Genomic DNA, 10,425 nt, shown 5'->3' on the forward strand with positions numbered 1-10,425 from the left:
TACATCTCTTGGTTAACGAGTAGAATCAGCAAGCAGCAGCATTGCGCTAATTTTTGAGACTACTACACCTGCTGCTGACATTTTTTCTGGTTTTTCACAAAATACATACCCCCAGTTACATATGAACTTGATAAATATTGTGGGACGACAGATTTACGCTACAAAAAATCACAACTTGATACCAGTTTTGCAAACAAGATACGGAAACCAAATTCATGATCATCCCCCCCCCCCCCCCCCCCCCCCCCCCCCCAATTAACAGTCACATCGATCCGTTCATTTACATAACCTACATGAAAGCTACAACCTAACCAAAGCATTGTTAAAAGAGAGTCTCAACCTCAGTCAACTATTTCTGTAGTCGGTCAGTAGAAGAACAAAAAGGATCTTTAGTAGCTTAATATGTGTTGAATAAACTGATCTGAGTAGTTATCCAGGTCCCCTGCTTAATTCCCATCCATGAGAAACTTGCCCGATTTTTGTATTTTTCCACTTTTAACTGAAACCAAAATGAACTGCAGGCTAGACAAAAAGAAACTCAGCGCATTGGAGATGGTGTGGTAGCTTCCCCAACTCAGGGTGCAACTACTGGTGAAGCTACTTCAGAAACAGTGAAAGCGTCACCTGTAAGCAAAGAAACGAGAACACATATGAGGAACTTGCACCTGTAAAAGCAAATAGTGCAGAAAATCATAACAAACCAAAGAGCAAAAGGAACATGGCATTGACAACCGTACAGAAACCCAGGCACCCCAAAATCATATGTGACAGGAGCTAAATGCAAGAGTTGAGACAAGGAAAGAGAGTGAAGTTTTCTACTGATAATAGTGTGAAGAATCTGTTGGCAGAGTCTAAGAAAGTTGCAACGGAAAACGAAACCAGAAAACAGTTACAAGGAAGTTTTGATAATTTGAACAGAACTAAAAGAATCCTTCCTGCGTTTAGCGCTATGTTTCTAAAGAAAAGTGAGAACATTCCTATTGAAACGCAGTGTGCTTTTTGCCAGCCATCTAATGAGTCAGAGGTACATTCAGTTCATGCATATCACGATCTGTTTCTTTTTGTTAAAAGTTTCATTATTTCTCATTTATTGCAGGCATCGAATCCATTTTTGAAGTAAACGAGCTACTGAAGATATAAGTTATTACCTTAAACATGAATGGGTATAAACATGAATGACTAGTGTAAGACCGAATAACAAACATGAGAAAACAGTGCAACCTAAGACATATGCTAAAACAATTTCATACAAACATGAATGAGCTTACTATAGAAACACCTTTAAGTATTCAATGTAAATGATGTAGCAATCATGGCCTTTATAGTTACCTGAATTCATCGAACGAGAAAAAGCGACACGTCGTACTACAACCCTTAGAATCTTGCTTAGTTATTTTCTTCAATATTTTGACTTTGTGGAGATACACTAGGATTCTGCATCTCCATAGAGAAGCGTTCAAGAAGTACATTTTTTCCTGCACCAAGTTATTTCATTTTATATTCATCCTCAGTCTTAATTTCACTCGTTCCTGTTTCTTCAGCCCACTTTCGCTTGGGTGTTGAACCAACTGGCCATTCCTTCTTGCAACTAATCAGATGCGTGTCACATATTGGACCTGGTAAATGCCTCTCAAGTCTATTATCAGGTGGCGAATCGTCGTCACTTCCCGAACTATCTTCACTGTCACTAATTGCGATGAGACTATCAGATTCAATGTCTATAGGGATACTATAATCACCTCCAACATCTGGTAAAGCTTCATCATCTAAGTCGACTGAAGCTTCGTGCTGAATTTCTTCACTTTTGCTGCTTCTATCACTCGTAGATTCTTTATTTTTCTCTCTAGTTTCGTTCATGATTTCTGCACTTCTGCTTCTAGGCTCACTCATGATTTCTTCTCTTTCATTTCCAATTCCAGTCTGAATTTCCTCTATTTCATTTCTACTGTTGTTCTCTTCATCACTGTCAGAAACATCTTTTTCTGAAGAATCCGAATTCGCACTGTCTGTCCCAAACAGATCCCTCTTTTCCCTTCTCAAGTTCCATATTTCCTCATACAAATCAGTGATTTTGTTTAGTGCCACCTTCTCTCTTTCACAGATAAGAGAGTTTTGATCTCTCAGGGCATTGCACATTGCAATGTATCATTAAGTTCCTTCTCTATTTTATTCTTCTCAAGCTCCAATTCCACATTCTTCCTCTCGGCGACATCTTTCATCAAGCTCAATTCATTTAATGTCTCCTCAAGTCCAACACACTTCCTTCTCTTCTCCTCATCCAATTCCCCATTTTTCTTTTTAAGCTCCTCCTCTAGTCTATTCTTCTCAAGCTCCAATTCCCTATTCTTTCTCTCCAGTTGCTCACACTTGTCTTTCACATTTGACAAGTACAAAATCTGTTCTTGCTGCTTCTTCTCCCTTTCACACATAACCCTATGTCCATCTTCTAATTCAGTAACCAGCTTCTTAAGCTCGCTACACTCGATTTGAACACCTTTCAATTCGTTATCCACGACATCTTTCATCGAGCTTAACCCATTCAATTTCTCCTCAAGACCAACACATTCCATTCTCTTCTCTTCAACTAATGCCGACAACTCACCATTTCTCAATCTAAAAGCTTCTAGTTCTTTCTCATAATTGACTGCTTCTCTCAACATCTTAACTTTGCTTTCTAATTCCATGTCTCTATATTTCTTTTTCCATATCTTAGTTCCAGACTCAGCATTTGTATTAGCTCGCATCAAACATCGAATCTCTCTTCTAAGCTGATCTATGTACTCTGTCTCACTCTCTTGTTTCATTACTAGATCATTAAGTACTTCAATCTTGATTTCATACTTTTCTCTTTCAATCTTTCTCATGTTTTTCTTTGTACCACTCTTTTCTATCTTGATTTTTTCCAACTTGATCTTAGTACTACTCTCCATTTTGTGTAAAATTTTGCCTAAAACTGACTAACACTCAGCAGCTACATCACAATAGCTAAAAAATCAAGAAGCACAAAGAGGGAAACTTACTGTGATTATGAGGAAGAAGTGTTCCACTCCAGTGATCTTGAAAAGGGTTTGATAATTGTAGTTGGTTTAAGAATTTTAGATCTAGAAATGAAGAACCAAACAAGGGTTTTTTATTGCCCTGGATTTTTTTTCAGAGTGATCAGTGAGGAGGTGAGGTGAGGTGACTGATAGTCATAGTAGTACTGGCGCACTGCAATAGGCAAGGTGTACTTTAAGGAGATATGAACATTTTGACAATTTTGCCCTCGCTTTCTCTGTTTATAGACGTTATTTTAGGGGTAAAAATGTCATATTCTGTCTCTCAGAAGGTCACACTCACTTCATCATCAGTACATTTTTACACTCTACATAACAAACAAAATTAAATGCAAAGAAAAAAAACGTTGAAACACATTAGACTCGTCAAAAACCAAAATTAAATTTGAAGGCAGATTAGGAGAGCATTTATACACCTAAATCAATCTTGACAGTTTTAGTTGGGAGGCACATATTGTCAGCCTTGCGCAGCAGAACACACCGATCGAGCTCTAAACAAATTACGAAATGCCAAATGCACTCAGCTTTACAAATATCAAAAGCATAACATCATGAGAATTGCCAAACCCGGGGCAGATAAAATGTATCAGTAAGGATTACGTTGCAGTAGCTTGGATTTAATTAAAAGATAAATGACGTTTTCATTACAATCTAGTCTTTCTTTCTTTCTGCTGATGGGAAATATGAAGATCCTAACTTATGATGACCTGATAAATACTGGATATGGGACTAATCTCAAATAAAATCAAGCTTTGGTTTGCTAAGCCTTGGTGTGTATTCACATGCTTGGAATCTGTAATTATATTTTCAGAATCATTGTAGTTCTGTACTCCATCCAAAATGTAGATGAAAAACACCAAGAGATCATTGTCAAATAATAGCAAGTAATGGGGAAAAAATTAGTAATTACTATCCACACTGAACAAATCGAATTCAAGACAAGGCATTAAAGAATAGAAAATAAGCTGGACATGGATTTGTCCAAATGACGATTCAATCCACCTTGGACATTTACAACCATCCTCAAAAGTTCACAGGCAATTTTTCCTAGCAAAACCAAGTATATGGTTCACAAAACAAAAACCATGATACTGAATATGATTTGTTATATTTGAACATTAACTTTACACAAATTTATTCTAAAAGTCCATATATCCATGGGGATAGTCCAAACATCATCCGATCGACCATGTGCATTAAACTCCAATGGTAGCACTAGCAGACCTGCAATGGTAACAGTTCAAGTAGTGCATGAGAGAAATGTACAGCTTTCAACAAATATTTTCGACTCCAAAGTCCACTACCATGCTCATCTTCGTTTTCATCAATATAATCCAATTAACCATCACGGAATATCCCCCCCCCCCCTCTTAAGTTACATATTTTTGAGCACCCATAAATAGAAAAGTAAGGTTGGAATATTCAATACGCCACCTGTCAATTTTTATGTATTTAGCAGGAGTGTCATTTTGTGTAGCATTGGTGTTCCCTGATGCGACAATACCTCCAGACAAGCCATCTGTAAGTTGCTTAAGCCCCTGAGTAATGACAGAAGACATCTTAAGCCATCTGTATGTTTTTTCATCATTCAAATTTAGATTTAGATACATGTATATCTAGCTAAAAAATAGAGAAAATATACCATCATATTAGAGGCCTCTAATCCAGGGAAAGCACATTTAGGTTTAGGCAATGTCTGCAAGATAATGATAAACATGACTTTGTTAATTAAGCAAGGATAAAGGTGAGAGAATTAACTATAATAAAGCAATAAATAGCATGTAGCTCAGAGTGGCAAATAGATTAGTCATTTTCGACGAGTTTTACACTGTCAGCACCGAACCTTCTAAGATTAAAAAGCCCTAATAGAGATAACACAGGAGGTTACTAAGATGCACAAATCGCTTAACAAAAGAAAATAGTGCCTAGCTAGAGTAATACAACTGCATCCAGGAAAAAAAAAGCAAGGATCAAACTGAAGTAAAAGTCAATGCTAACCTTCGTAAAGCGCTTTATATCCCCTTGGTCTTTTCCATTCACAAAATTGCAGAGGTACTGCACACCCATGCATGTCATGTCCTGTCGTGAAAGTTATGTAAATGTAAGTGGATTGAAAAGATCTTAGTTAGAAGAAACAAATGGATGAAAATGCACGAAAAAGGTGACGCCACACTGACATTGCAGTCTGAGAACAATTATGATTCATTGAGAAGGGATACTTCCATGAGTAATATAAGAAGTATTAGAGAAACTTCTGTCTTAATTGTGTTTCTACAGAACTTTCACAGGATCCTTTAACTCGAACCTAAACCATACTGGACAGATTTAAACTTATAATATCTGAAGTATCCATCATAACAATCAGAGAGTAATGAAATAAATTGCATAACATCTTAAATTGCCATCACGGAGTTTTTTTCCCCAACAATCTAAGCCAATTCAGAAGTGCATCACAAAATAATTCTTCTATGGCCTCATGGCCATCCAAGGAGGCACACAGGGACACCCCACTTGTTTTCCATGTTAGTGCTAAATAGCTTGGTTTTTCAGAAATTTTAATCTCTTGTGGGGGCTAATATGATGGCACAATTGGTATTTTCCCTGACATAGGGTTAAATAAGTAGACTTTTGAAAGAGATTTTTATTTGACCCCACCAAAGAGACGTCTTGGCTCCGTCACTGCTCACCGCACTCACCAAATACTTGTAATGGTTATATTGCAAGAGAATCATCATATTTATTGAACTATTGAACATCTTGTAACAAAAAAGTACTTTACCTGCTTTATCTCCAAAGAATCCAACTTCCCATCCTGAAAGAACAAACAGAATATAAACAATATGAGAAGAGCCTACAAGGTGTTTTTCCCCAGTAAAGAAACGCTAAAGCTGACAAATCTTCTAGAGTAAAACCTCACCAGACTGCACATAAACGATTCTAGCTTACTCAAATCATTGTGAATATTGGAGAGCTCCCCACGAGTTTCAGAAACCTGTTTGACATCCAGTTTGATTAAAAAGAAACTCAAGCAACAGGCTTAATAACTTGGTTTGCGATAAAAGAAAGTGGTAGCCAGATTCTGCTTGCGTATAGCCAACAAACAATTGTTAGAGGCCAAAATCAAGACTTCTACAACCACAGACCCCAATCGTTTTGCACGCGACATATTGATCTGAAGTGATAGTGTATATCACCTCTTTAAGAGGTGGTCACGTCATAAACCGGACCATAAACATTTTATAGATGTTTGGAAGTTACTCTACCTCATCCCGGATAGATCTTGACATCGCCGCTTGATCATCCAACTTATCATCTAAATTCTGTAGCCTCTGTGTCAGATGCTTCTTAGTTTTCTGTTCAAAAGAAAGGGCTTGCAATAATGAGAAATCAAAGACAAATTTCATCATAAACATATATGGAAGACGCAACCATCATCAACATACATGACAAAGCAAACCGTAGCTGCTACACCATAATTCAGGAGATTTTATTATATATGACCTCATAGACTAACAAAAAAAAGATTATAGCGTTTGGATGTAACTCAAGCAAGTACTCAGAAATATACATCAAACTGATATGCTGCAATCCAAATCCAAGGCAACTTTAAGCACCTCACAGCACAAACAGCAGACCATAAAGTGTACCACCTAAAGATGTGAAGAACTAAAGATTGTGGAATAAAAAAGCCAGTTTTTTCAGTGAGAAGTTCGACCCAAATATCAGAAGTCTCGTTGGCATTTAAATATGAGATCCTCCCAAAAAGAAATCAAGTAAGACATCACTTTTCTATTAGAAAACTTATGTCTAGAATAGCACAGAAGTTCATAGGCATGAAATAAGAAAACACGGAAACTTACAGCAAGAGCTTCAGTTACACCCTCAAGATGCTTTTGCAAATTTGAAACAGCAGATGCCATGTTACTCCTAGTAACATACATGAGGTCTGAGAAAGATACACCCTAAACGTTTCAAATGAAAATGGAGAAACAGGTTAGTCATATTATACTGCGAGCAATTTGCAGCAAATAAGCAGAAACCAATATGTGGTAAAGACACAGAAGGTAAGAGCAAAATACAAAAGGAACAGAAAACTCAAGAATTTTCTACCTTCCACCACATGTATGCATAGCCCAATGCCCCGGCGGATGCTAGTGGCACCACAAGAGATGACGCATTTCCTGCCCAGAGATTAAACGTGAATAAGTCGTTGCAGTCAAATGACAGAAAGGACATCCCTTGGTTAAATATGCATGACACCAACCAGCAATTTGGCCAAACTTAAAGCAAGAGTATTCTCATGAAAAATAATTAGAATCAGTAGCTGTAGAAGTTGACATTCAATTTGATAAACGAGACGAAGTTGAAACTCCAAGAGAATAAAGAACACATCTGCTAACTATTCTTGGTTTCGAGTAAAAGAATAAAATACAGTTGCATGAGAATTCCCAGTGGAAGAGGAAGTATACCGAGAGAAGAACCTCCATTAAGAACAGTTATCTGGCCGCGCGATGAGGCTATCTGTCGGACCTCCATTGCAAGGCGACGCACCTACAAGAATAGTCATTACCAATTCAGAAAATTACGACACTTTCGTCTGGTATAAAGAGTGGAAGAACATGAACAGTATTGTGGTTAAAAACCTGTGTTACAACGATACGCCTAAAAACAAAATCAGCCGTATCCATACGTACTTACACGGATACGCGTACTAATACTCCAATACTTCAAGATACAACTCAGTTAGAAAACTTTGACTAAATATTAGATATCAACAACTGTCAAGACAAATCTCAATACCTTAATATTAGAAAATTTAGATATTTTACTAGATTCTATGAGAAGTGTTAACTATAGTGACAAAACATGATATTAGTTCCAAATCTGCCCACTGACCTTGCTCTAGACAATCTTACTTCTTATCCATTCTTTTTCTCTCCAGTAAGGTTGATCATACATATTATGTTTCAATCATGCAAACACATGTATGTATTTTGTTAAGTTTCTATCTTATATATAATATATATTTATGTTAAACTACTGATCAATATTGAGTATGCCGTATCGCCGTATTTTAGTTTTTCAAGTTGGTGTATCATAGTAGCATATTGGTATCTTGTATCCGATACCGTATCCGTATCGTTGCAACACAGTTAAAAACACCTTCCCAAAACAAGAAAGTTCTTTGATAGAAGGGGTCTGAATACTACACCAAGCGTCAGAGCATGAATAGTAATGCGGTCCAAAAGAAGTTACCAGAAACAGAATATGTACTTCATTCTAGGTAAAAAAAAAAAAAAAAAAGAGAGATTCTGCTTTTAACGAACCAATTTATCCCTGGAGTGCAGGGCTGTATGTTATTTATTTTTTCACGTAGTTATTTATCAAATTCTAACCCAATAGTTTACCATACAAGCTTCTCCAGATTTTATGCTATTGCACCCTATTGAGTAGATGATAGTAACTTATGGCTTCTTAGGTGCAAATTCCCCTTACGTCCTTTTATATGGAATTTACAGTTCTCTCTTTCGTTTTTTCTTTCCTTGACTTATCAACTCCTTAAACAATATAATAAACAAGCTTCCTCAAACTTTAGCTTCTCAAAAGATGTCATAGAAGTAGAAGCGTTTCAGCTTTCGGTATCCAACACCCTCTAAGCGTCAACCAAACTTGAAGTACACATACCAGAACGCTAAATCTGATTCTATCTATAACCTTTCAAATGTCTGGGAATTCACTAGACCCTGGCATTTAAAGACACTTGGCTTGCTTAGGTATCAACAATTCAGCATCACTCGCCAGTCGCCACTGTAGTAGTTAAAATTATTTGGTTATATCTTTCCTATTATCTTTCAGTGGATTCTACCAACTTCCATCATATTTTCTTTACTGCAGAGAATGCCCGAGCTAGCCTGCTTTATGATTTTCTCAGAATTTGTCTGAAGAAGCTGCTACTTAACTGCCCGAAGCTTTCTATATGGCAGTTTCTCATCTAACAAAGATAAGTAAATAACTACAGATGGATTTATGGATGTGGATACATATAGCCTCATAGTTGTTTATTCAAAACGTGACACCAATAAGCGACATAGTAAACCTCAGAAGACAAAATCCATGTTGTTCTTTCATAAATCCTCTAATTGAGTAGTGAAACAGTGGTTGCCTTTCAAATCATTGTGTAGGTCTACTACAAAAACACCATGAAATAAGAAAATGAATACTTACTTGAGCAACCACATCAGAATCTACCGCTGAATCTCCATTCTTTTCCATTCCCTTCACCATCGTCTGTGATTAAACATAAAAATCATCTATCATCATCACATAATACACAAAATCCAGTTATTAACTAACAATTCTAAAACTAATTCCCCTCTAAATTTCACCCCACCCAAAAAATTAAAAAGGAGAAAACTCAGCAAAACCAATCGAATGTTACAATATCACTAAGTACAAACTGAATGCCCCAAAAATTAGTTACGAGACACAAATAATAGATGGAAATTGATTTTGAGTAAACGACAAAAAGAATAAAAACCTGTAACTCGGCCAATATATCAGATAATCGACCTTTCCCCAGCACGATTGAACCAGTATATCCTAAAAATCGAAACAAAAATAATTAAAATCATTTTAGCTTCCGATGAAGTCAAAATCAAACAGTTGATGAATCAGAATAAACACCTGCTCCAACTATGAGCAAGATCCTTGAAAGCCCTATTCCTGCGTGCATCGCCATCGATTACTCTGATCAACACAGCACAAACCCTAGGGTTCGTAAGAAAAAACTTTGGAGTGTTTTAAGAGAGAGAAGGCGGTGGTGATGTCTGATGTTTTTACTGACTTTTGAAAGAAGTTTTCCTCCTAGTCTTGGCCCCTGGGTGATGTATACAGTCGCCGTCTTGACGCAGTTACAAAGACTATTTTACCTTTTCTTACATGCCGAGTTCTTATCGGGAAAAATGCTCGTCCTTCGGTCTTACTTGGTGAACCGATCTGCCCTCTCTGTGGCAGAGTTAATGTTGTACACGCCGTTGTTAGCTTTTTTTTCTTTTTCTTTTTTCCTTTTGAAAAATTGTCCGCAGGCCTTCTCTTTTTCTTTTTTTATAGCATGGTACAGAGGTTTTTTTCCTTTGATAAGAAGGTTGAATATGTTAATTAAGCAATATAGTATAGAAGTTCAACAATTTTATTTTTTCAAAAACATTAGAGAGGATATATTTTTTTTGAATTTTCTGTTGCATATGTTTCGAGATGTGTTGTGGTCTTCTTATTCTTGCTTCCTTTGCTACTAAATCTGCTGTTGTATTGTGATCTCTGTTTATAAATTTTATCTTGACTTGTGGAAGATTGTCTAGAATGGAAAGAA

General features: G+C 36.7%; 2 protein-coding genes across 2 annotated transcripts; both read right to left on the reverse strand.

Annotated features, from left to right (window-relative positions):
* Positions 1-258: 258 nt before the first annotated feature.
* Positions 259-3,241, reverse strand: LOC113317230 (protein hook-like). The gene is made up of 2 exons (XM_026565369.1): positions 1,330-3,241; positions 259-624 (listed from the first exon to the last, which is right to left on the reverse strand). Exon 1 carries the CDS (start codon positions 2,928-2,930, stop codon positions 2,121-2,123), a length of 810 nt encoding a protein of 269 aa, XP_026421154.1. The 5' UTR covers positions 2,931-3,241; the 3' UTR covers positions 259-624; positions 1,330-2,120.
* A 695-nt stretch (positions 3,242-3,936) lies between these two features.
* LOC113319038 lies at positions 3,937-10,051 on the reverse strand. Its single transcript, XM_026567340.1, has 13 exons — positions 9,741-10,051; positions 9,595-9,656; positions 9,282-9,344; positions 7,526-7,607; positions 7,167-7,237; positions 6,917-7,018; positions 6,320-6,409; positions 5,974-6,048; positions 5,836-5,868; positions 5,055-5,135; positions 4,699-4,752; positions 4,491-4,594; positions 3,937-4,280 (listed from the first exon to the last, which is right to left on the reverse strand). Exons 1-13 carry the CDS (start codon positions 9,793-9,795, stop codon positions 4,253-4,255), a joined length of 900 nt encoding a protein of 299 aa, XP_026423125.1. The 5' UTR covers positions 9,796-10,051; the 3' UTR covers positions 3,937-4,252.
* Between the last annotated feature and the right edge of the window lie 374 nt (positions 10,052-10,425).

Source organism: Papaver somniferum, chromosome 10 (genome assembly GCF_003573695.1).
Source record: "Papaver somniferum cultivar HN1 chromosome 10, ASM357369v1, whole genome shotgun sequence".
Taxonomy (NCBI): Eukaryota; Viridiplantae; Streptophyta; class Magnoliopsida; order Ranunculales; family Papaveraceae; genus Papaver; species Papaver somniferum.

What these genes read in the sequence shown, in the direction of transcription:
- LOC113317230 (XM_026565369.1), bottom strand. Translation starts at nt 2,930, where the DNA reads ATGGAGAGTAGTACTAAGATCAAGTTGGAAAAAATCAAGATAGAAAAG.
- LOC113319038 (XM_026567340.1), bottom strand. Translation starts at nt 9,795, where the DNA reads ATGGCGATGCACGCAGGAATAGGGCTTTCAAGGATCTTGCTCATAGTT. An exon ending in ATATATTGGCCGAGTTACAG is followed by an intron (nt 9,345 to 9,594) that starts GTTTTTATTCTT and finishes GTTTAATCACAG; the next exon opens with ACGATGGTGAAGGGAATGGA. An exon ending in ATTCTTTGGAGATAAAGCAG is followed by an intron (nt 5,136 to 5,835) that starts GTAAAGTACTTT and finishes CTTTCACGACAG; the next exon opens with GACATGACATGCATGGGTGT.